Source organism: Hippopotamus amphibius, chromosome 1 (genome assembly GCF_030028045.1).
Source record: "Hippopotamus amphibius kiboko isolate mHipAmp2 chromosome 1, mHipAmp2.hap2, whole genome shotgun sequence".
NCBI lineage: Eukaryota > Metazoa > Chordata > Mammalia > Artiodactyla > Hippopotamidae > Hippopotamus > Hippopotamus amphibius.
In genome coordinates, this window is record NC_080186.1 from 220,838,378 (window position 1) to 220,865,129 (window position 26,752).

General features: G+C 38.5%; 2 protein-coding genes and 1 non-coding gene across 8 annotated transcripts in view; 2 read left to right on the forward strand and 1 right to left on the reverse strand.

The window, feature by feature from the left end:
• The first annotated feature begins 1,767 nt into the window (after nucleotides 1-1,767).
• LOC130831438 (small EDRK-rich factor 1) lies at nucleotides 1,768-6,231 on the forward strand. The gene is made up of 3 exons (XM_057699586.1): nucleotides 1,768-1,916; nucleotides 2,705-2,813; nucleotides 5,965-6,231. Exons 1-3 carry the CDS (start codon nucleotides 1,910-1,912, stop codon nucleotides 6,035-6,037), a joined length of 189 nt encoding a protein of 62 aa, XP_057555569.1. The 5' UTR covers nucleotides 1,768-1,909; the 3' UTR covers nucleotides 6,038-6,231.
• Nucleotides 6,232-11,728: 5,497 nt separating this feature from the next.
• Nucleotides 11,729-11,801, reverse strand: TRNAG-CCC (transfer RNA glycine (anticodon CCC)). Its single transcript has one exon. It is a non-coding gene; the product is annotated as a tRNA-Gly (tRNA).
• A 6,133-nt stretch (nucleotides 11,802-17,934) lies between these two features.
• LOC130856723 (survival motor neuron protein) overlaps nucleotides 17,935-26,752 on the forward strand; it is a 35,312-nt gene continuing 26,494 nt past the window's right edge. For all 6 annotated transcript variants that reach the window (XR_009054672.1, XR_009054671.1, XM_057741562.1 and 3 more), the window contains exon 1: nucleotides 17,935-18,048. Coding sequence is in view for 4 of the 6 variants with exons in the window: in XM_057741562.1 (XP_057597545.1) it covers nucleotides 17,974-18,048 (75 nt within the window). In the remaining 2 variants the exon portion in view is untranslated. The remainder of the gene's footprint in view (nucleotides 18,049-26,752) is intronic.

Sequence of the window (26,752 nt, forward strand, 5' to 3'; positions counted from 1 at the left end):
AGACACAAGACCTTTCCCCAAATGTTCTGTTTCACCTAAGAGTCTATGGTATTCCCACAATTCTGCAGGTAAAGAAGTAAATAATGACTAGGATTTAATTTCACATTTGTAAATGCATGGGAACAGAGTCAGATTTAATTTTAGTATTTAATATAAAATCATAAGATATTTGTTACACACCCAAGTTTGTAAAGTCTTAACGGCATCATAGTAATTTTAAGTCTCCCAACACACCCAACATTTTTTGTATACATGGTATACGTCAAATGTATCCCTACAGCTCAAAATAGTGTATTTTCAGCTGCAAAGAAAAACCTCAGTTAGACTCTTAAGACCACTCACAGAAACAACTCTACCACTTAATTTCAATCCCAAACTCCTTCCCTCCCTTCCTCTTTAGATGATCTCTCTCTCTATATAAAGAGCCTGGCCAGAAAGTCAATCTTTTCCCTGCTCAAGTTACTGCAGAAGAGGCCACTAAGTAGAAACAGACATCTGGCCTGGAAGCCGTATGGAGGAGGAGGGGTGGGACCTAGGGAGAGTGATAAGCACGAAAGGCTCTGAGGTTGAAAGAATGATGACAAGTATACCTAACATGTTGAGTGCTATGCTGTGCTGGGTACTTAGTACTTCACATATATTAATTTGATTAATGAAGTACAATTACCTCCCCAATTTATTGGTAAGGAAGTTTTATGCAATGAAATGACATTCCCAAGTTCACACACCTGTTCATTGGAAGAGCAGGGCTTTCAACCCAGACATTCCATCTCCAGAACTCTCAACCAATTTTATGAGGTGAAATAAAAATTGTTGAAGCTTGGTCGTTTATACTTGGAGGTCCATCTTAGTATTTTCTATACTTCTGTATATGTTTGAAATCTTCCAAAATAAGGACTTAAAAAAAAATAGGGTGATTTTAGGGTGTCCATACCAACTCTACACATTTCTCAGTTTGTAATAATTAACGGAATAGATGAAGAAAACAAGTGCCAAGCATCTTTACACGTTTGTTTCTAGCAATGGCAGATGCTCCACAGCTTTACGTAGGTTAAAGCTCTTTCCGGGCTATTCTGAATTCGTGGTAAGACTGCGTCCCCTAGCATTCTCTCCCCATCACATAAGCCAAGCATAGAGCCACGGAACTCCTAAAGTACTGCCGATCGTTACACACGTACTGGGATCAAACGGGAAATGAACAGATTCGAGAGTCCGTTTTAAATTTGAATCTCACTTCTAGCAGTCCCTGCCTATTATCAGGTCAGTGCTTCTTGGTCTAAGTCTCAGTCGCCCCTTTCGTAAAATGAGAACAGTGAAGCCTACCTTGCAGGCTTGGTGCGTGAATAAAGAAGGAAAATATGTAAAAGGCTACCACTGCCTTTGACAGTGAATCCTCAACCTGTTCTGTCCCCTTTCTCCCCTTCCCGCCTCATCAACGTGATGAAAAAAAAAGCTAACGTTCTTCGTCGAAAAGTTAGATATTGCAGTCGCATTTAACGTCGTTACCAACATCTGTGGCCTGGTCAAGCCCCAGTGCCCGATACACAGAGGGGAAAATCCACACACGCCTATCCCTCTCTCAGACACAGGACCCCCTTTCTGGTCTCCGCGAAGCTTGCACGGGAGACGCCCCCGGGGGGGCACTACCGCCGTCTGAGGGGCGGCTCCGGGACCCCTGCCCGCACAGCCCCGCCCTCCCGGCTGCGCACGCGCAGTGGCTCCCCCGCCGTGCCGGCTGCCGTCGTGGGGTCGCGGTGGGCGGGGCCGTCGAGCGAGCACAGGCGTGTCCCCGCGGAGCGCGGGCGCCGGCTCCGTCTTCCAGACCGACGGGTGGGGACCGGCGCGGAGCGCGCGAGCCAGTCGTTGCTTTTCCGAGTCGCTCTCTTCCAGGCTCGGTCCGGCGGTCAGCATGGCCCGTGAGTGTGCGGACGGGTGGGGGAAGCGGCGGGGAGTGTCCGGCGAGGAAGTCGAGCTCCAAGGCGCGGCGGGCGCGTAGGCGGGGGCCGGCTGGTGACACCCCCTTCGGTCCGGCGCGGTGGGGACCCGGTGTTTCATCAGCAGAGGGAGAGGGATGGTTGGCTGCGGTCCCGCCTGAAAGGTCGGGCAGGTGCCTGCCCCAAGGGTGCGAGTTTACATGGTTAGGAACACCTCTGCGGAGGTGAGGTGTGTGGAGATGGCAGCCCCAGGAGGGATCCTGGTCTGGAGGTGGTTTATAGCTGGCACTTAAAAGTCGTGAGGTGTAAGAACTGGGAGCTCTCAGTCTCCTCCCTAGTTCTTTTGTTTGGCCCTAGAAGGTACTGTTTTACAAGCATCCGTATTTGCTTGCTTAGCAGTTGAATTATGATGGGCCAGCTTGTGCCAAGTGTGACCTGTGGTGTATCTTTTTCTCTCCACCCATCCCTCTCAAAAGCCAGAACTTATTTTGGAATATTGGCCCGTGTAGACAGATGATTGGAATGCCTCTTTTAAGAGATCAGGTATTTCTAGCCAGTGAACACCTTAACTGGTATGATGATACTGTTAAGACTTTAAGTGTTTACCTTTAAGCTTCCTCCTTGTTGTCGGATCCCGGAACACCATTCAGTGCAGTACTCTGCTGGCTTATCTCTTAAAAAGCACACTTAAGATGCATTTAGATAAGAGCCTTAGAATGGCATTGTTAATTTTGGAGATGGAAAAATAACAGGACTGTTTCTCTTTGTAGGTGGAAATCAACGAGAAGTTGCCCGCCAGAAAAACATGAAGAAATCCCAGGAAATTAGTAAGGGAAAAAGAAAAGAGGATAGCTTGACCACATCTCAGAGGAAACAGAGGTAAGTGATACTAAAGGAATTCTTAAGTCACAGAAGTTTTCATTTTGGAGAATGGAAAGCAGTTTTTAAATCTTGAGTAGAATGAGACCTAACCTGCAGGAAGGGGTAACAGCTGCGTATCTGTTGTGTGCCAGGCATACTACAGCTATACGGGGTAGCCATTATCCCACCCGTGGATGAAGAATTTGAAGCTCTCAAGCTATAATTTGTCTTGCAGAGAATCTCATGCAACATCTCATGGAACTCCACCACAACCATAAGAATTTCATTTAGCTTCTATGTCAAAGCATTGTTAGATGCTAAAGATAAATGTTTTCAAAGCAGACATCCTACCCATAACTAGTCTGGATGACAGGTCACCAATTATACTGATAACTCTTCACAAAGTATACATAGCTATATTGACTTCTGAAGCTCCATTGGATTGGAGAGAATGCAGGTAAACAGCCTTGACATATGACTATGAGTGACAAATAATATAAAACTACTACTGAAATACTTTGAGGGACTTCCTAGGTGGCACAGTGGTTAAGAATGCACCTGCCAATGCAGGGGACATGGGTTCAAGCCCTGCTCCAGGAAGATCCCACATGCCATGGAGCAACTAAGCCCGTGAGCCACAACTACTGAGCCTGTGCTCTAGAGCCCATGAGCCACAACTATTGAGCCCATGTGCTGCAACTACTGAAGCCCAAGCACCTAGAGCGTGTGCTCCACAGCAAGAGAAGCCACGGCAATGAGGAGCCCACACACCACAATGAAGAGTAGCCCCCCACTTGCCGCAACTAGAGAAAGCCCATGAGCAGCAACAAAGACCCAATGCAGCCAATAAATAAATAAATTTATTAAAAAAAAAAAAAGAAATACTTTGAGGTCACAGCTTAAGTTTAAAAAAAAAAAAAAAATGGCAGGGACTTTCCTGGCAGTCCAGTGGTTAATGTAGAGGGTGCAGGTTCAATCCCTGGTCAGGGAGCTAAGATTTCACATACCTTGTGGCCCAAAAAACATAAAACAGAAGCTATATAGGAACAAATTCAATAAAGACTTTAAAAATGGTTCACATGAAAAAAAAATTGGTTCACATGAAAAAAAATCTTTAAAAGGAAAAAAAAAAAAGATTCCATGCTTCCACTGCAGGAGGCATGGGTTCAATCCCTGGTCAGGGAACTAAGATTCCACATACCATATATAAATAAATAAATAAATAAGTAAATAAATAAGTAAATAAATAATTTTTTTTTAAATTCATGTTTCTAAAAAAAAGTTAGCCAAATTTAATTTTATTCTAAAATCAAACTTGGTTTTCCATGTGACTTGGCAGTCAGGTGAATAATTGACTACACAGGCTTCATTGTGACTGCTCTGTGGTCCTCAAGCCTGGCTGCATGCACATCAGAACCACCTGGGAAATGTTGACATCTGCTCAAGCCTCTGCCTTACACCCGGTCCTGATTTAATTGGTCTGGGGTTGGACTTTAAAAGGTGCTCTGGGGAATTCCTTGGCGGTCCAGTGGTTAGGACTCTGTACTCAATCCCTGGTCCGGGAACTAAGATCCCACATGCCACTGTGGCCAGAAAAAAACAAAACAAAAAACAAAAAAAACAGGTTGTCTAGGTAAATTTTATTATACTTAAGGGAAACTTGATTTTAAAGGCTCCCCAGGTGATTCTGATACGCAGTCAGAGTCTAATGAGGTTGATCCCTTAATTATCACTTCACACTGTCTTTCTATGACATTTATTTGTAAAGTGATTAGTTTTGTTTTAAATTTATTTACCTACATTGGAATAAAAGTGAACCAATCAGTGGAATGATACAGATTAGTAACCCTGAAATAGTATTTTTATTGGGAAACCTAGTATAGCTTGGCTCAGTGATAGCCACTGCTTAATGACTGCCTACTACTTACAAAGCTCTGTGCTACGTGCTCTATATTTATTACCTCTATTCATCACAATCCTGAAAAGTGGTATTAGCCCCAGTGCGTGCAATGAGAGACTGAGGCTCTGAACTTCAGATATATTACTAAGGTCATACAGCAAGCACAGCAGAGTTTGGTTACAAACAGAAAGTAACTATTACTGTTTTTATCCAGGATACCTCTTTTTTGTTTTTTTGTTTTTGTAGTTGTCTTGTTTTTCCTTCGTTCTCATTCCTTGTTTTTGCTATTGGCTTCACAGAAATGTCTTACTGACATGGACAGAACCACTCATCCTGAGTTAAAATCTAGTACTAAATATATGCAACAACAACATAGAAAAAAGCCTGGGCTTTGAAATTGGACAGGCCTTGGTTTTTATGTGATTTGGGGCAAATTATTTAGCTCTAAGCATTTAACTTTTTTTAAAATCTAAAACATAGGGACAATAACTCAAAGTTGTTGTGGGACTTAATCCAGAGCCAGCAAAGTGCCTGGCACATAGTAGCTGCTGAATACATAGGCATTTAATATATTTTTAATATGGGCTCATGGACCGTCCAGCCCAGGTAGTCTGGTTTTAGTTTACAGTGTGTGGAGGTTCAACCAGAGACACAAAGGGTTAAGAAAATGCCATGAATATCCTGCTTTTCTTTAGTGTAATCCATTTTTCATCACTAGCTATTTGGCTTTCAGATTGTAAGAAACTGAATTGCTTAATAACATGCGTGTCCTAATCCTGGGTACCACTTAGGATATCTAGAGGACTTCTGAAATGCCCCTTCTTTCACGAAAAAATTTATAGTGAATTAACTTTGTTGACAACCATGCCAAGAAATAATTGCCATTATTTCTGCATATAGCTGCCTCATGTCAAATGGTGTGTATATGTGTGTGTCTATGTATGTACACACACACACATGCATATACATGTATATCTGTTCCTCAGAACAGCCCTCATATGTATTACTCTAGTTTTGAGAAGGCTTGGAGGTTATTTACCCAAGGTCATGACAACAGTACAAACTGTATTCAAAATAAGATCTGACTTCAAAGCTTTTCCATTCTTTGCCTTCCCATTCTATCTCCATCCATGAAACTGGAAAGATATGGAAGTTTGTATCTTCTTTTTAAATTGTCTTCTAATATACTGAATGGATTATTATAGAAAACAAGTGAGAACATAGAATCAGTTTTTCTGTAACGACTTACAGCGTTTTCCCCTCTTATAGGGACTCTGAGATCATGCAACAAAAGCAGAAGGCAGCCAATGAGAAGAAGTCTATGCAGACAAGAGAAAAATGATGACTATTTGGAAAACCTGGGTGCTACTGCTAACTAGGTGTATCATAAGCTCTGTGATCAAGATTTTGTAGAGTGAACAGTCAGTACATATGTTATATCCTTATAAAACTATTTTAAACTTTTCCTTTCAGCCTGACTCAGTGTGATGTTTCAGAACCATTCTTCAAAGAATAAAACACTAACCATGCCTGTGACATATTGGTGAACATTATTTGTTATCAGCAGAGAGCATTTATATAACTTATTAGAGAGGTAATATGATCAGGTAATAGGATCTCGTATATAAATCGAGAATCGTGGTCATTAACTTTGCTAAAGTAGATCTTTAAAGTCAACTTTGTTGTATAATAGAATTTAAGATATGTCTGATTTTGCTTTGTAATCAACTGGTTTGCTTGAAGAATTTACAAAACAGTACCAACCACTTGGAATAGCAACTAAATGAATGTCAACTAAATGAAATCTCAGAGTTCTACTTACAGCTTTAAGATTTTCTGCAATAAGTGCCTTTTTTTAAATAGACTTATTTTTTTAGAGCAAAATTAGGGTCGCAACAAAATTTCCATTTCTCACATACCCCCTGGCCCTACTCATGCATAGCCTCCCCATTAGGAACATCCTCTGAGTGGTGCTTTTGTTGTAACTGACAAACCTACATTGACACATCATTATCATCCAAAGTAGGGAGTTTACATTAGGATTCACTCTTTGTGTTCTAAGAGTGCCTTTTTTTTTTTATGGATATGTTAATGTTTATTTTTTTAATTGAAGTGTAATTGACTTACAGTATTAGTTTCAGGTGTGCAACACAGTGATTCCGTGTTTTTATATGTTACAAAGTGTCTAGTTAGCATCCATCACCACAAAAAGTCACTGTAATATTATTGACTGTATTCCCTATGCGGTACATTGTGTCCCTGTGATTTTTTAATTTTATAGCTAAATTTGTATCTCTCAATCTTCTTCCCTTGTTTCACCTGTTTCCCCACTTTCCTCCCCTCTGGTAACACCAGTTTGTTTGCAGTACCTGTGAGTTTGTTTCTGTTTTGTTATGTTTGTTCATTTGTTTGGTTTTTTAGATTCCACATGTAAGTGAAACCATATGATATTTGTCTTTGTCTGGCTTATTTCGTTTAGCATAGTAATACCCTCTCTGTCCATTCACAAATGTAAGATTTGTCACAAATGTCTTGTCACAAATGGTAAGATTTCATTCTTTTTTTATTGCTGAGTAATACTCTGTGGTATATGTGTATATATACACCACATCTCCTTTATCCATTCATCTCTCAAGGGACAGTTAGGTTGCTTCCATATCTTGGCTGTTGCAAGTGCTGCAGTGAACATAGGGGCAGGTAAAACTTTTCAAGTTAGTGTGTGTTTTCTTCACATATTTTTAAGTTTTTGAGGAACCTTCATACTGAACCAATTTACATTCCCAGCACTAAAACAAGAGTTCCCTTTTCTCCATATCCTTACCTATACTTGTTCTTTCTTTTTCATAAAAGTCATTCTGAGAAGTTTGTGGTGATACCTCATTGTGGTTTTGATTTGCATTTCCCTGATGATAAATGGTGTTGGGCATCTTTTCATGCACCGGTTGGCCATCTGTATTTCTTCTCTGGTAAAATGTCTATTCAGGTCCTCTGCCCATTTTTTAATTAGATTATTTCTTTTTTTATATATATTGAGTTGTATAAGTTCTCTATATGTTTTTCTTTTATATATATATATATATATATATATATATATATATATAAAATATTAACCCCTTATTGGACATATCATTTGCAAATATCTTCTCCCATTCAGGATGCTGCCTTTTTGTTTTTGTTGTTATTTATCTATTTATTTATTTTTATTTGGTTGTGCCAGGTCTTTGTTGCGGCAGGCAGGCTTCTTAGTTGCAGCATGCAAACTCAGTTTCCGCATGCATGTGGGATTGAGTTCCCTTACCAGGGATCAAACCTGGGCCCCCTGCGTTGCAAGCACAGTCTTAACCACTGTGCCAACAGGGAAGTCCCTGCCTTTTCGTTTTGTTGATGGTTTCCTTTGCCATGCAAAACCTTTTTAGTTTGATGTAGTCCTGTTTGTTTATTTTTGCTTTTATTGCCTTTGTCTGAGGGGACGGATCCACAAAAATATTGCTAATGCTGATGTGAAAGAGCATACATACTGCCTGTGTTTTCTTCTAGGAGTTTTGTGGTTTCGTGTCTTATATTTGTCTTTAATCTATTTTGAGTTTACTTTTGTACATGGTGTAAAGAAGTTGTCTAGTTTCATTCTTTTGCACATAACTGTACAGTTTTCCCACTGCCATTTATTGAAGAGACTGTCTTTTCCCCATTTTGTATTCTTGCTACCTTTGTTGTGGATTAATTGACCATATAAGTGTGGGTTCATTTCTGGGCTATTTTGCTCACTTGATCTATATGTCTGTTTTTGTGCCAGTACCATATCGTTTTAATGATTGTAGCGTAGTCATGGTTTGAAATCAGGGAACGTGATACCTCCAGGTTTGTTCTTTCTCAAGATTGCTTTGGCTATTTGAGGATAAGATTTGTTGTGGTTCTGTGAAAAACGCAGTGGGTATTTTGATAAGAGATTGCATCAAATCTGTAGATTGCTTTGGGTGGTATGGACATTTTGCAATAATAATTCTTCCATTCCATGAGCACAGAATATCTTTCCATTTATTTGAGTTGTCTGCAATTTCGTTCATCAGTGTTTTACAGTTTTCAGAGCACAGGTCTTTCACCTCCTTGAGCAAATTAATTCCTAGATACAATATTTTATTCTTTTTGATGCAATTCTAAGTGGATTGTTTTCTTAATTTCTCTGACAGTTACATTTTTTTTTATAAACTTATTTTATTTTTTGGCTGCATTGGGTCTTTGTTGCTGCACACGGGCTTTCTCTGGTTGTGGCAAATGGGGGCTACTCTTCGTTGTAGGGTGCAGGCTTCTCATTGTAGTGGCTTCTCTTGTTGCAGAGCACGGGTTCTAGGCACACGGGATTCGGTAGCTGTGGCACATAGGCTCAGTAGTTGTAGCTCGAGGGCTCTAGAGTGCAGGCTCAGTAGTTGTGGTGCATGGGCTTAGTTGCTCCATGGCATGTGGGATCGTCCCAGACCGGGGCTCGAACCTGTGTCCCCTGCAATAGCAGGCAGATTCTTAACCACTGCACCACCAGGGAAGCCTGTTACATTATTAAGATATAAAAATGCAATAGATTTCTGTATATTCACTTTGTATCCTGAAATTATACTAAATTTATTTTTTAGTTTGAATGGTTTTTTGGTGGCATGTTTTAAGGTTTTCTATATATAGTATCATGTCATCTGCAAATAGTGACAGTTTTATTTCTTCCTGTCCAATTTGAATGACTTTTGTTTCTGTATCTTATTGCTGTGCCTAGGATGTCTAACTATGTTGAATAAAAGTGGCAAGAGTGGGTGTCCTTGTCTTGTTCGCGATTTTAGAGGAAAAGCTTTCAGCTTTTCACTATTGTGTATGAAGTTAACTGTGGGTTTGTCATATATGACCTTAATTATGTTGAGGTACGTTCCCTCTATATCCCCTTTGTTTAAAGTTTTTATCATAAATGGATGTTGAATTTTATCAAAATCTTTTTCTGCATCTATTTATATGATTTTTATTCTGCAGTTTGTTAATGTGGTGTATAACATTGATGGATCTGTAGATATTGAACCACTCTTGCATCCCTGGGATAAATCCCACTTGGTTACAGTGTGTGATCCTTTAAATGTATTGTTGAATTTGGTTTGCTAACATTTTGTTGAAGATTCTTGCATCTTTGTTCATCAGTGGTATCGGCCTATAATTTCCTTTTTTTTTTTTTATAGTGTCTTTGTCTGGTTTTGGTATCGGGGTAATGCTGACCTCGTAGAATGAGTTTGGAAGCACTCCTTCCTCTTCCATTTTTTGGAAGAGTTTCAGAAGGGTAGGTATTAATTAACTGTTATTTAAATGTGTGGTAGAATTTACCTGTGAAGCTTTCTGATCCTGGACTTCTGTTTGTTGGCAGTTTTTTGGTTACTGATTCAATTTCATTACTAGTAATTAGTCTGTTCGGATTTTCTGTTTCTTTCTAATTCATTCTTGGAAGACTGTGTATCTAGGAATTTATCCATTTCTTCTATGTGGTCCAATTTGTTAGCATATAACTGTTTGTGGTAGTCTCATGATTCTTTGTATTTCTGTGGTATTGATTGCAAACTTCTCCCCTTTCATTTCTGATTTTATTTGGGCGCTCTCTTTTTCTCGATGAGTCTTGCTAAAGGTTTATTAATTTTCTTTATCTTTTCAGAGAACCAGCTGTTAGTTTCGTTGATCTTTTCTATTGATATTTTAGTCTCTATTTCATTTATTCCTGCTCTGATCTTTATTATTTCCTTCCTCCTACTAAATTTGGTCTTTGTTCTTTTTCTAGTTCCTTGAGATGTAAAGTTAGATTGTGTATTTGAGATTTTTTCTTGTTTCTTGAGGTTGGTCTGTATTGCTATGAGCTACCCTCTTAGAACTGCTATTGCTGCATGCCATAGATTTTGGGAAATTGTGTTTCCATTTTCATTTGTCCTAAGGTATTTTTTAATTTCCTCTTTGATTTTTTCATTGAGCCACTGGTGGTTTAGAAACATGTTGTTTAGTCTCCATATGTTGCAGTTTAAAGTCAGTATTTCCTTATTGATTTTCTGTCTGGATAATCTATCCATCTGATATAAGGGGGATATGAAAGTCCCCTGCTATTATTGTATTACTGGCAATTTCTTCCTTTATGCCAATATTTGCTTTATGTATTTAGGTGCCCCTGTGTTGGGTGCATAAACATTTATGAATTTTACATCCTCTTCTAGAATTGACCCCTTTATCATTATGTAATGTCCTTGTCAGTCTCTTACTACAGTCTTTATTTAAAGTCTGTTTTGTTTTATATGTGTATTGCTACCACAGCTTTCTTTTTGTTTCCATTTGCATGGAATATCTTTTCCCATCTCTTCACTGTCAGTCTGTGTGTCTTTAGATCTGAAGTCAGCCTCTTCTTGGCAACATATACATTGGTCTTTTTCAGTATATGTGCTGCTGAAGCAAGCACTACATTGCTCTTTTTTAAAATCAGTTCAGCCACCCTCTGTCTGTAGTCCATTTACATTTAAAGTGATAAATGATAGGTATGTGCTTACTGCCATTTTGTTAATTGTTCTGGTTGTTTTTGTAGTTCTTCACTGTTCCCTTCTTTTCCTCTTGATCTCTTCCTTAGAGTTTGATGATTTTCTTAATGTTATATTTGTTATATTTTTTCATTATTGTTTGTGTATCTATTGTAAGTTTTTGATTTGTGGTTGAGTTTGAACACATTCTAAAAGCATTACATTTTTACTCCCTATGTTTTATGGGTTTTTTTTTTTAATTTCTATTTTTGGGGGGGTACACCAAGTTCAATCATCTGTTTTTATACACATATCCCCGTATTCCCTCCCTCCCTTGACTCCCCCCCCACCCTCCCTCGAGTCCCCCCCACCCTCCCTGTCCCAGTCCTCTAAGGCATCTAATTTTTAAAAAATTATTATTTATTTATTTATTTTGACTGCTCTGGGTCTTAGTTGCAGCACATGGGATCTTTAGTTGCAGCATGCAGGCTTCTTAGTTGTGGCATACATGTCAGATCTAGTTCCCTGACCAGGGATCGAACCCAGGCCCCCTGCATTGGGAGTGCAGAGTCTTACCCACTGGACCATCAGGGAAGTCCCTATGTTTTTGTGTGTGTTTTTTTTTAATTGCAGTATAGTTTAGTTACAATATTATATAAGTTTCAGGTGTACAATATAGTTATTCACAATTTTTAAAGATTATATGCCATTAATAGTTATAAATTATTGGCTATAGTCCCTGTGCTGTATAAATTATTGGCTATATTCCCTTTATAATATATCCTTGTAGCTTATGTCTTTTATACATAGTAGTTTGTACCTCTTAATGCCCTACCTCTATCTTGCCCCTCCCTCCTTCCCTCTCCCTACTGGTACCCAATAGTTCATTCTCTATATCTGTGAGTCTGCTTCTTTTCTGTTATATTCACTAATTTGCTTTATTTTTTAGATTCCACATATAAATGATAACATACAGTATTTGTCTTTCTCTGTCTGACTTACTTCACTAAGCGTAATATCCTCCAAGTCCACCCATGTTGTTGCAAATGGCAAAATTTAATTCTTTTTTATGGCTGAGTAGTATTTAATTGTGTGTGTGTGTGCATATATACATATATACATACCACATCTTCTTTACCCATTCATCTGTTGATGGACACTTAGATTGCTTCCATATCTTGGCTGTTGTAAATAATGCTGCTGTGAACATTGGGTGCATGAATCTTTTCAAATTAGTGTTTTTGTTTCCTTCAAATACCCAGGAGTGGAATTGCTGGATCATATGGTGTTTCCGTTTTTAGTTTTCCGAGGATCCTCCATGGTGTTTTCTACAGTGGCTACACCAATTTACATACCCACCAACGGTGTACAGTGTTCCCTTTTCTCCACATCCAGTTTTATGTTTTTGACATATTTTACATCTTTTTATTTTGTGCATTACTTAACTACTAATTGTGGTTATAGTTACTTTAACTACTTTTGTCTTTTAATTTTCATGCTAGCTTTTTACTGGCTGATCCACTGCCTTTACTATATATATTTGCCAATTTTAGTCTGTTCTGAGACTCATCAAAAATTTGTGACTTGATGATTTTAAATTTGGAAATACATTAACTTAAAGAAACTGAGGTTTGAGACCTTGTTCTGTTCTGAAAAAAATATGCATAATTATTGCAAAAAGAATTAAAATTCCATTGAAGTGATAAATAAGGTCACTTTAGAGTATTATTCAAATACTTACTTTTTCACATCATGCAATTCAACAGGTTTTTACTGATCATCTATTATGTCTACCACTACATGAGTGGCCAGATCTTCAAGAATTCACCTAATATCTTAATGATGGTTCTGGTGATCTTGTAATAGGTCACTTACCAATGGTACCACCCATAAATAGGATGGAATCCTAAGTGTCTCTAATAGGAATGAGGCAAACATGAAGTTTTTTAGCCTGATGTATCTTCATATTAACACAGATTTTCAGTTAAAGTAAAGCTGTTTGTTTTTGGAGTTATCTTTAGTCTTCAAAACTTTATATGATGGTGATCACAAGGGCAAAAGGATTACAACAGCTTAATTTCCATTCTAATAAGAGGTATAATGAAGAAGTCTGATTGTACGACAAAAATTCTTTGTGGGTCTGATTTCTGTAATTCTATCTCCAGAATTTCTTTACAGAGTGATAAGCCTTGAGTACAAAGAGAGCTTGTTATGCTTTAAGCCATATCCTTTATTTCCTCTTTTTTTTTTTTTGGCTGTGCTGCATGGCATGCAGAATTCTGGTTCCACAACCAGGGGTTGAACCTTCTCCCCCTGCAGCGGAAGCAAGGAGTCCCAATCACTGGACCATCAGGGAAGTCCCCCTTTATTTCCTTTTTTTAAAAATGAATAATTTCCATATTTAAAATGTCCTGTGTAGAGGAATGACTTTGGACTTTTAAAAAGTTAATTCTTGGGACTTCCCTGCCAGTCCAGTGGTGAAGATTCCGTGCTTCCAATGCAGGGGGCGCAGGTTCTATCCCTGGTCAGGGAACTAAAATCCCACATACCTCGAGGCATGGCAAAATAAACAATTAATTAATTAAAATATAATGATAAAAGTTAATTCTTAAAAATCTAGAGAAAACTACCATCTTTGAAAGAACATAGATATTAGGGTAAGGAAGATCTCTAGGTTATAATTAATCATTAAAATTTAAATGCAGGAACTTCCCTGGTGGCGCAGTCTTCCTGCCAATGCAGGGGATATGAGTTTGATCCCTGGCCCAGGAAGATCCCACATGCTGAGGAGCAACTAAGCCCGTGCACCACAGCTACTGAGCCTATGCTCTTGAGCCCGAATGCTGCAACTACAGAAGCTGGGGTACCTAAAGCCAGTGCTCCGCAACAAGAGAAGCCACCGCAATGAGAAGCCTACGCACTGCAACGAAGAGCAGCCCCTGCTTGCCCCAACTAGAGAAAGGCCATGCACAGCAATGAAGACCCAAAACAGCCAAAAATAAATTAAAAATTTTTTAAATAATAAAAGTTATTAAATAATTTAAATCCAAAACAATGTTTTTGATTAATTTTTAGGGCACTTAATTGAAATCATTATTCAAATCATTTGATTTTTTAATTAAACTTTTTAATTTTGAAATAATTATAAATTCATATTCAATTGTAAGGAATAATACAGAGAAATCCGGTGTATTCGTTAGCTGATTTAAGCATTTGATTTTTAACTTCAACATGATTCTTTAGGTAAATTGTTAATTGCCTTTGGTGATGAGAACCTTTTTTAAAAAAAACAAAATTCAACTGAAAAATTATTTCTAGGGAATTGTCAGTCGTGGTTTTCCATTAGATCACATTGAGTAACAATATTTATTAAACTGCTTCCTACAACTTTACAAAAGTACTACTTGCTATATAGTAATCACATATTGGAATATATTGTCTTTACAGATGGCCAAGTCATGAAAATATCACTGAGAAAAGAAGAATGACTATAAGTTGCTCAAATGCACTTTCCTATAAATTCCAGAGAGATTTAAAGTTACTACAGGCTTTTCCTTTTGCTGCTTAAAACCAAACAGAAACCTTTTACATAGCCCTAATTAGCTAATACACATCAAAAGATCACAGGTAGCCTACTATTGGACCATTTGCCTGGGAAAATTGAAATTTTTTTTTTTAATTTTATTTTTTGGCTACACTGCTTGGCATGTAGGATCTTAGTTTCCTGACCAGGGATTGAACCCGAGTCCCCTGCATTGGAAGCACAGTCTTAACCACGGGACTGCCAGGGAAGCCCAAAAACTGAGGTTTTAAAATTTGATTATAATGTAACATTTATAGTACTCTTGCTGCTTTATCAGTTGAATGTGACTTCACTTATTATGTATCAGTACAGAAACATTTCCTTGCACTCTAGTTTGGTGGAGACTTTCTCCATACTTGTTTTTTTTGGTTTTGGGTTTTTTAAAAAATATTTATTTATTTTGGCTGCACTGGGTGTTAGTTGCAGCATGCTTGATCTTCCTTGAGGCATGTTTAGTTGCGGCATGTGGGATCTTTTTTTTTTTTAATCCGTTCATCTATTTAATTAATTAATTGGCTGTGTTGGGTCTTTGTTGCTGCCCATGGGCTTTCTCTAGCTGTGTGTGGGGGCTACTCTTGGTTGCAGTGCTCAGGCTTCTCATTGCAGTGGCTTCTCTTGTTGCAAAGCACGGGCTCTAGGCACACAGGCTCCAGTAGTTGTGGCTCATGGGCTCTAGAGCACAGGCTCAGTAGCTGTGACAAAAGGGTTCAGTTGCCCCGAGGCATGTGGGATCTTCCAGGACCAAGGAAGAGGTGTGTCCCCTGCACTGGCAGGCGGATTCTTAACCACCGCACCACCAGGGAAGTCAAGTACATAACTCTTAAAAGCACTTTTTTTTAAATGACAGCTATATTATTATTGATTGCCAATGGACTCTGAACTCATTAACATTGACATCTGCAACAGGAGGCAACAGGGGAAAAAAATCTTTCATCTTTTTTTCCAGTAGAGCATAGTTTGTGAAATGATGAGGGCATTTTTACCTGCTTGCTGTGACCAGCGTGTGTACACATAAACCTTAACAAGACTACAAATATATTCCAGAAGGAAATCATTTAGCTATGAACTAAATAACAAAATTCAGAACTTCAAATGCTATGGTCTTGAGTATTTGACCAGATTTACTAGCTCCATATCTAAGATTTTTCTACCTGCCCCTCTTCAGTACAGGGATGGCTGGCTGCTCAACACACTCCTCCCCCTTTTCCTTTCTTTAAGCTGTGTACAGTGAAAATTGTCTTTACTGTATTTTTGTTCTCTGGTAATGTAATAAGCATGATGGTGCCTTCTATTAATACATCATTCCAGTCTTGCTGGTAATTTTGTACAGTATAGTGTATGAATTGCTGTGCTGCAAAGCCAAACAGCTGCAAAATGTTGAAAAATCATTGAGATGTATAAAAATTGCAGTATCTTTAAAATCAGTAAAATTGACTAGCATATTATTTACCTTGTTCTTCAGTTAACAACTTTGTGTTCTCTGTGGGAGGGAGTCTTGTGTGTTTGGGAGGGAGAGGGAAGGAGAAAGTTAGTTATTTGAGTAAGTCTCTTGTTGACTTTTCCGTTAGCCTGAATGTGAACGTGGAAGCTTGGAAAAGTCAATCAACTTGATGTACATTTTTAGTGACATTTTAAAAGCAGTCAGATTCCATAAATGGCAAGTAAACCTGAAGTGAGGATACTGCAATTTTCAAAAGGAACAGCAGCTCTTAAGTGTTTGCATTTTCTATTTGGGGGGCAGGGAAGTGTCATTCATTTTGCACAATTCTTGAACTGATGTCAGCACCCGAGTGGCTCTGAATTTAAGTCTGGGACGACATCTTTTATTTTTACATGAATCTCTAAACAATTCTGTGAGCAAAGTTTGTAGCTGCTGGATTATTGTCTGTCTTTATAGCAAGTTCCAGTAAACCACAAGTATGACAAGGGATATCCAATTTTATGCTTGGAGCATTCGGTGCCTACCAGTTTCTGATGTTTCAGGCTAGGAGTGGGGTAAATACGTGTGACCACTTAAAGCTGCTTGTTAGCATGGAAGACTTCTCCATTCTATCTTAGTAAAAACAAACAAAAAAATGCACTTGACATAATAGCAAACTGATTCTGAATTATGGAACTGTTTGCTGTTTAGTAAACTAGCAAATGATGCACATATTTTCTTTTTCATGTACTGGGCAATATGAGTAAAATTAAATCTGTCCCTTTTTTTCCCCCTTGAATGAGGTCTTCCATGTTCAAGGAAAAGTCCTGCACTATTGCATATTTTTTGGGGACACAGATTTCTCAGTTTCCATTTTGGGGGGTTAAAGATTTTTTTCCTGTTGAAATACTTTTAAACTTTCTGATGTATAGTACTTGAAGTTCTTACCAGAAAATTACTTTTGAGTTTTGAAGCCTTTATTCAAACTGCTTTTAAATAAGTGGTTTCTTGTCAGTGTTTTGTTTCCGTTTTTTTATAGCGTGATTTTCCTCTTTCATTTCTTTCTCCTTCCCATTTTATATATATATATAAAATATATATATAAAATTTTCAGCCTAAGATATTGCCCTGCCACCCATGAAAACTGTTACGGCACCAAAAGTAATGACAGATGTTAAGTGTAATAGAAAATTAAAGCAAAGAGCCATTCAGCTTCAGTCTTTACATAACATGAATAAAACACATTAAAACATCACATGGAGAAGTTTACATGGTGATTGTTCACCTGCAGTACTGTGGACTTTTAACATTTTGTTCCCTTTCAGTGAACCAGAGTAAAAATATTCACCTACAAAAAAAAAAAAAAAAAACACTTTTTTTTAAATGACAGCTATATTATTATTGATTGCCAATGGACTTATTTTTATTTTACGGCTTGCTTACCCATATTCTTTAAGTGACCTGCAACCGAACACTACTTTCCTAAGTGGATTTATTGTTTAAAACAAAACAAAAACCCTGGTCGAATCACTACGAACAGCCGAGAGAGTGAAATCAAAGACTTGAGAGGATACGGAGAAGAAACACCACCGCGCCGGAAACGGGCAGGGGGCGCCCGCTGGCACGGAGCGCGCGGGGTCCTCCCCGCCGGCGAGCCGGCCGCCCCCAGGCCGCCATGCGCTTCCTCTCCCAGAGGCCCGGCGCCGGAAGTCGTCACTCGCGAGGGACGGAGCCCACGCTGCGCACCCGGCAGCAAGCTCGCCATGGCGATGGGCGGAGGCGGCGGCGGCGTCCCAGAGCCGGAGGACTCGGTGCTGTTCCGGCGCGGCACGGGCCAGGTGAGGTCGCGGCCGGCGCTGTCCCGGTCCAGCCCCCGCGCTCCTTCCCGGGCCAGTCCGCTCACTGCCGCGCCGTGGTCCGCGTGCTTCCACATCTTTCCAAGCTCCTTCCTTGCGCAGTTTGGGCTCCTTAATGACTTTGAGCCTAGGCCCTACCGCCACTTGATAGTACCTTGGTTGTCCGCCTCTCTCTCCTGCTGGGAGGTGTGCGGGGGCAGGCCAGGGGTCGAAGCAGGGAGACCAGTTAGGAGCCTGTTGACATGAACCAGGTGTTGGCAGTAGAGAGCAGGTTACTTGGATTCTAGATACATCTTGAAGTCAGGCAACAGGTTGTGCACGTGGATGCGATAATAGAGGCTTGAGAGAGAGGAAAGTCAAGAATGACTCCAAGATTGTTCTGAACATCTGAAAAGATGAAGTTGCCGTTTACTGAGATGGGAAAGACTGCAAGTAGAGCATGTTTGTAAGGGGCTAAGATTAGAACTCATTCTTGGGCGAAGTGTGATTGGAGAGAGTTCCAGAGAAAGGAGGAATTCAAGGCGACATGTGTAAGCAAATACTGCAAGAAGTTTTGTGAGTACTGGAAGATAGAGAAATTGGCCAGTTAGATGGAGAGGGAAGTGGACTAAACAGGGTTCTTAATTGTGTTTTTTGTTTTTAAGATGGAAGAAATGTTTTAGCATGTTTGTGGTCTGATAGGAAGGATCTGTAAAGACGGTATAATTGATATGCAGGAGACAGAAGAGAATTGCGAAGCAATGTTCTAGAGTAGGTAGGAGGGAATAATTTGGCCTTCGTTAGAAATATTGACAGTTCATGTGGCAGTTAAATAGGTACAGATTTGTGTGGATGGGCAGATCCAGTGGCAGGAGATTATGAAAATTCTGTTTTGATTGTTGCTGTTCTCTCAGTAAAAGAAGCAAGGTCATCTGCTAGTAGTGAGGAGGGGGGAGGGGGCAGGTGTTGGAGGTTAGAGAAGAGAGAAGGTAGGATGTAAGCCTGTAGGAGAGCGGATGAGTGTTGGGTTAGGGAAATATAGTGGAAATGTTGCTAGGCAATATCAAAGGCCTATTTTAGATTTGTGGTTATGAGTTTAAAGGAGACTAGACAGCATGATTGTTTTTTGTTAGCTAAATTCAAGTTCAAGTGTGTGAGGGCAGATACAAAGTAATGAATAGTTGAAATTAATAGGGTTGTAGTTTTACCAAGTATGAAGTGAGGGTAGGTGCTACAGGGAATTATCGTAATGGTTGATGGTGAAATTTAAGCTGGCTAGGAAAGGAAGTGAGGAAGTTAGCGTGGTGAGAAAAAGTGGGAGGATGGCTGTTGTACCAGTGAGGTGAGATGATTGCCCTCCTCAACTTCCTGGAAGGCATAAGTTGCAGAGCCTAGAAGTTGGTCGTTGGAGAGTAGGATTCTTGCAGCTGAGTTTCTGGAGAGGTTGTAGTTAATGGTTATGATAAAGACTGTACAAGTGAGTAGCTGAGATTGGGTACTGTGAAAGGTCATTGGTAGCGAAGCCTATAAAGAACGAACAAGGATAGGGTATGGGAAGGATCATGTGTGTAGGTTTTTAAATAACCGAAAATTATGATAGTAGTGTTGCAGAGAGTTAGTGGGACATAAACCTCAAGGAATGAGGAAGAGTGACAAAGGACGCTATAGATGATTGCAATGAGGAGGGCTAGTGGACAGTGGAGTTGGGTGACAGGATTTTCAAACCTGGGGATTTTTAGGGAGGAAGAATAATCTGGAGATGGCAGTGAGGCACAGGGAAGATTCCTTCCCCACCTCTGGTACAGTGATTTGAGGGATATGGAGAAGAAAACATTTCATTTTGAAATGCCTGCAAGGAAAGAGGTGGGCTACTATTGATGACTGAGAAACAGATATAAATGCAGTCCTGATGGTCTGTTCTCTTTGCTATTGCTGTGTAACAAATCACCCAAAACTTAGTGGCTTGAAACAATAATCATTTTATTGTCTGTCATATTTTCTGTGGGTCAGGAATTTGTGAAGGCCTTGCTGGGCAGTTCTCTTTCAGACCTTTCGTGTGGTTGCATCTGCGTAGTAGTCAGAGCTACAATAGCTGGGCGTGGAGCAGCTACGGATTGACAGGCCATCTCTTCATGTTGTCAAGGCTTCTCCATGTGCTCCCAGTGTGTGGGATGGTTTGAATGTCCTTATACCCCTTTGTAATCCTTCCTTTTCATCCCTCCTCATCTCCTGTCCCCAGACAGCTGCTGATCCCCACTTTCTGTCACCATTAATTAGTCTGCATTTTCTAGAATTCTACAAACATGGAATCTTTTTTATTTTTTATAGTATCTTTTATAATAACTATGCTGCTTTTACTCAGCATAGTTATTTTGAGTTTCATCCATTTTCTTGTGTATATCAGTCACTCATGCCTTTTCATTGCTGTAGGATTCTGTTGCATGACTGTACTACAGTTTGTTTATGCATTCATTTGTTCACGAACGTTTGGGTTGCTTTCAGTTTGGGGCTGTTGCAAATAGAACCACCATGAGTATTAGTGTAGATGATTTTGTTAGGCATATGCTTTCATTTCTCTTTGACAAACACCTTGGTCATGGAGTAGGTATTTTCTCTTCCTTCCTTCCTTCCTTTCTTTCTTTCTTTCTTTCTTTCTTTCTTTCTTTTTCTTCCTTCCTTCCTTCCTTCCTTTCCTTCCTTCCTTCCTTCCTTCCTTCCTTTCCTTCCTTTCCTTCCTTTCCTCCCTCCCTTCCTTTCCTCCCTCCCTTCCTTTCCTCCCTCCCTCCCTCCCTCCCTCCCTTCTTTCTTTCTTTCTTTCTGCCACGCTTCATGGCTGGTGGAATCTTAGATCCCTGACTAGGGAGTGAACCCGGGCCCCCAGCAGTGAGAGCTCAGAGTCCTAAGCACTGGACCAGGAAACTTCCAATTTAATTCTTTAAGAAGCTACCAAACTCTTCTTCAAAGTGGTTGTACCATTTTGTGTTTCAACCAGCAGAGTATGAAAGTTCCATTTACTCTTCATCCTTGCTAACACTTGGTATGGTCAGTCTTGTTAATTTTAGACATTCTAATGTGTAGTGGTGTCTCATTGTGGTTTTAATTAGCATTTCCCTGATGACTGATGATGTTGACCATCATTTCATGTGCTTATTTGCTGTCCATATATCTTCTTAGACAATGTGTCTGTTCAAATCTTTTGCCCATTTTTAAATTGAATTTTTATTTTTTGTTGAGATTTGAGAATTCTTTATATATGCTAGATACAAAACCTTTATCAGATAGGTAATTTGCAAATGTTTTCTTCCAATTGGTGACTTCATTCATTTCTCATTCTCTTAACAGTATCTTTTTGAGAATTCCCTGATGCAGTGGTTAGGACTCCATGCTCTCACTGTGAAGGGCCCAGGTTCAGTACATGATTGGGGAACTAAGATCCCACACACCATGCAGCGCGGCCAGAAAAAAAACAACCCTGAAACAAAAATCTTAGTCTTGCTGCTTGAAGGACAGCTAGAGTGTATATAAAATCCTTGGCTCATACTTTTTTCCCATAAATTTCTATGAGGAAGTCTAATACTAACTAGTTTTCTTTATTTTGTAAATGACTTGATCTTTTTGCTTAAAGGCCCTAAGAATTCTTTTTAGAGGTTTTTATTTGTTTGTTTAGCTTTTATTCTAAAGGGACCCCATTTATACATATGTTAAATATTCTTTGCCAATTGACACTTCATTTATTTTCATTTAATTTTTTTCCATGTCTTTTCCTTGGTACCCATTAGATTTTCAGTCAAATATATTCTTTTTTGGGTACCTTGTAGTGGTATTACTTTTTCTTCCATTACTTTTTTGATTTTAACTCCTGATTTGACTCTTTCCCTTTTGTCACCTTTTGTCATCTGAGTTGTTAGAAATTTTGATTCAAGGTGTTTTTTTCCATATTGCAAATGCCAGTTTAAGACAATTTAATTTCAGATGGTTATTGTATATTCTTCTGTTTGTAATTGTTAGTTGAGAAGTTTTATCACCTAAAATATTTCTTCTTATAATAGCATTGTATGGATGTCTTTGTTTGCTGTTCATTTTTATTTTTTATTTTTTAAAAATTTTTTTAGAACTTTTATTGAGTTACAGTTAACATACAATAAACTGCATATATTTAGAGCATACAATTTGGTATCCCAATCTCCCAATTCATTCCCCCCAACCCTCCCCGCTTTCCCCACTTGGTGTCCATATGTTTGTTCTCTACATCTGTGTCTCTATTTCTGCCTTGCAAACAGGTTGATTTGTACCATTTTTCTATAGTCCACATATATGTGTTAATATACGGTATTTGTTTTTCTCCTTCTGACTCACTTCACTCTGTATGACCGTCTCCAAGTTCATCCTTGCTTTTTACAGCTGAGTAATATTCCATTGTATATATTTACCACATCTTTTTTATCCATTCATCTGTTGATGGACATTTAGGTTGCTTCCATGTCCTGGCTATTGTAAATAGCGCTGCAGTGAACATTGGAGTGCGTGTGTCTTTCTGAATTATGGTGTCCTCTGGGTATATGCCCAGCAGTGGGATTGCTGGGTCATACGGCAACTCTATTTTTAGTTTTGCAAGAAACCTCCATACTGTTCTCCACAGTGGCTGTATCAATTTACATTCCCACCAACAGTGCAGGAGCATTCCCTTTTCTCCACACCCTCTCCAGCATTTACTGTTTGTAGATTTTCTGATGATGCCCATTCTGACCGGTGTGAGGTGATACCTCATTGTCATTTTGATTTGCATTTCTCTAATAATTAGTGATGTTGAGCAGCTTTTCATGTGCCTTTTGGCCATTCATATGTCTTCTTTGGAAAAGTGCCTATTTAGGTTTTCTGCCCATTTTTTGATTGGGTTGCTTGTTTTTTTGGTATTGAGCTGGATGAACTGTTTATATATTTTGGAGATTAGTCCTTTGTCTGTTGATTGGCTTGCTAATGCCAGTTTAAGACAATTTAATTTCAGATGGTTGTTGTATTTTCTTCTGTTTGTAATTGTTAGTTGAGAAGTTTTATCACCTGAAATGTTTCTTCTTATAATAACGTTGTATGGATGTCTTTGTTTGCTGTTCTTTTTTAAATGTCTTATAACAGTTGACATGTGATGAGTTTGGGTTGCAACCTATTGGTTTTTTTGTTTTGGGGGGGGGGTCTTAAATTTTTTATTTATTTATTTATTTGGCTGCACCAGTCTTAGTTGCGGCACATGGGATCTTCATTTGCCGAGTGCGGGATCTTTAGTTGCGGCATGCGGGATATTTTAGTTGCTGCATGCGGGATCTAGTTCCCCGACCAGGAATCCAACCTGGGCCCCCTGCATTGGGAGCACGGAGTCTTAACCACTGGACCACCAAGGAGGTCCCACATTGCTATGTATTTGTATCTCACTTTTAAGAGTGCCCACTTCTATTGACGGAGTGGAGTACACTTTCCTTTATTAGTAGTATCTTTTGCATTTGCAGAATTGATATATCTTCTGCTTTAAGGAACCATTCCCATTCCAAGGGGCAGTATAACGTTGAACAAGTCAATTACCTGTTTGTGATTACTTTCCTTGTCTGCAAATGACTTAATGATTTTTAAGTACTTTTTATCATATAGCAAGATAACAGTTTATATCAGAACCTATTTCTTTATGTATAATGGAGATTAATAAGAAAATGACCAAAATTCATTTTACAACTAGAAGAGTTTTATAACAAACTTCTTTGGAACTCATTGATTGACTAATATTGTACAAAATCCAACATACTAATTGATGGTGTTTTGTAACCTGTCTTCCCATCACCAACATTATGTATCCAAAGTTACCTTCAACTAAGCTGTAGCATGAGAATGATTCTAGTTGGACTTGTTGCCTCATTGGCCTGTCAAATACAAGGTGTTTTATTTTTATTTTTAACTGTGGTTTAAAAAAAACACATAAAATGTATCATCCTAACCACTTTTAAGTGTACACTGAAGTAGTGCTAAGTATATTCACATTGTTGTACAGTAGATCTCCAAAACTTTTTAATCTTGCAAAACTGAAACTCTGCCCATTAAGCAGTTCCTTATAACCTCCTCCCTAACAAGCCCTGATAACTGCCATTCTACTTTCCGTTTCTGTGCTTTTGACTACTTAGGTGCCTCACATGAGTGGAATCATATAGTCAGTGTGTTTATTTTTGTTTCCATGCTTTTTTTGGCTCGTGATTGTTCTTGGAGTACTTTCTTTTTTTTTTTTCTATCTATCCAGATCCTTTTAGTTTTCATTTCCTAGCCTGTTTCTTCCGTGATCATACACCATATGTTCCTTTCCCTTTTTTTCTTTTTTTATTGAGGTATAATTGACATTAACATTATATTAATTTTAGTTGTACAACATAATGATTTGCTATTTATATATATTGCAAAATGATCACAATAAGTCTAGTTAATATCTGTCACCATACATAGTTATAAAATTTTTTCTTGTGTTGAGAATTTTATGTCTTTGCAACTTTCACATATGCAATACAGTGTTATTACTATAGTCACCATGCTGCACCTTACATCCCCATGACTTATTTACTTTATAACTGGAAGTTGGTACTTTTTGACCCCCTATGCCAGTATCAATCCCCACTCCATCCCTTCTACCCCTACCTCTGAAAACCACCAATCTGTTCTTTGTATATATGTGGTGGGTTTTTGTTTGGTTTGTTTTTTGTTTTAAATTCTACATACAAGTAAGATCACATGGTATTTGTCTGTCTGTCTTACTTATTTCACTTAGTGTAATGCCCTCAAGATCCATTCATTTTGTTCAAATGACAAGATTTCTGTCCTTTTTATGCCTGAGTAATATTCTATTGCATATGAACAGGTATCCCCTGCTTTTTAAAAGTTCACTTTGTGCCACTTTGCTTTTATGAAAGACCTACATTAGTATCTGTTTTCACTAACTGAAAGAAATCCAAAAAGGATTTTTTCTTTTATGAAAAAAAGGTGAAAAGCAAAAATAATATTGAGTGTTTTGTTTTGCAGCAAGCCATTATAGAGGCAGCATGCAACCCAAGCAGTGAGAGTGACACCACCAAGCTCCTTCCCCAGGAGCTACACTCAGCATCTCAGCATCAGGCCACCATAGCTTTGAACTGTGCCTGTGAGCATCTGTACTTTATCCTGATTTATTTTGTTTATCCATTAGCAAGTTGTATTCTAACATAATTGATTCTTTGCTTTACTCCATCTCCATTTACGAAAGGATTCACAGAAACACTCTACTTTTAAATAGTGGGGGAAACCTGTATACATTTTCTTTATCCATTCACCCATTGTTGGACACTTAGGTTTTTCCATATCTTGTCTATTGTAAATAATGGTTGCAGTGAACATGGGGGTACATATATCTTTTCAAGTTAGTGTTTTTCTTTTCTTTGGATAAATTCCAGAAGTGGAATTGCTGGATCATATGGTAATTCTACTTTTAATTTTTTAAGGAACCTTCATACTGTTTTCCATAGTGGCTATACCAGTTTACATTCCCACCAACAGTACATCCTTACCCTCATCAATACTTGTTATTGTCTTTTGATAATAGCCATTCTAGCAGGTGTGAGATGATATATCACTGTGATTTTGATTTGCATTTCCCTAATGATTGGTGACATTAAGCATCTTTTCATGTCCCTGTTGGCCATCTGTATGTATTCTTTGGAAAAATGTCTGTTCACATCTTCTGCCCACTTTTAATTGAATTGTTTGCAGTTTTGTTCTTGAGTTGCATGAGTTCTTTTTTTTTTTTTTTTTTTTTTTTTTGGCACACGGGCTTAGTTGCTCTGCTGCATGTGGGATCTTCCTGGAGCAGGGATTGAACTCATGTCCTCCACATTGGCAGGCAGACTCCCAACCACTGCGCCACCTAGGAAGCCCCACATGAGTTCTTTATATATTTTGGATATTAGCCCCCTTTCAGATAAGTGATTTGCAAATATTTTCTTGCATTGGGTTGGTTACCTTTTAAATTTGTTGATTTTTGTTTTCTTTGCGAAAAGCTTTTAAGTTTGATGTACTCCCACTTGTTAGTTTTTGCTTTTGTTGCTTTTGCTTTGGTGTCAAATCCAAAAAAAAATCATTGCCAAGACTGATATCAAGGAACTTACCATGTTTTCTTCTAGGAGTTTTATGATTTCAGATTTTACGTTTAAATCTTTAATCCATTTTGAGTTCTTTTTTAAAAATTTATTTTTATTGAAATATAATTGATTTACAGTGTTGTGTTAATTTCTACTCTACAAAGTGATTGAATTATACATATATATATATGTTCTTTTTCATATTCTTTTCCATTATGGTTTATCACAGGATATTGAATATAGTTTCCTGTCCTATACAGTAGCATTTTGAGTTAATTTTTATATGTAGTGTATGACAATGCCCAATTTCATTCTTTTGCATGTGGCTGTCCAGTTTTTCTTGCACCATTTATTGAAGAGATGGTCCTTTCCCCATTATATATTCTTGGCTCGTTTGTCATATAGTAATTGACCATATATGTGTCAGTTTGTTTCTGGGCTGTCTCTTCTGTTCCATTGATCTGTCTGTTTTTATACCAATACCATACTGTTTTGATTACTATAGCTTTGTAATCTAGATTGGAATCAGGGAGAATGGTGCCTCCAGCTTTGTTGTTCTTTCTCAAGAT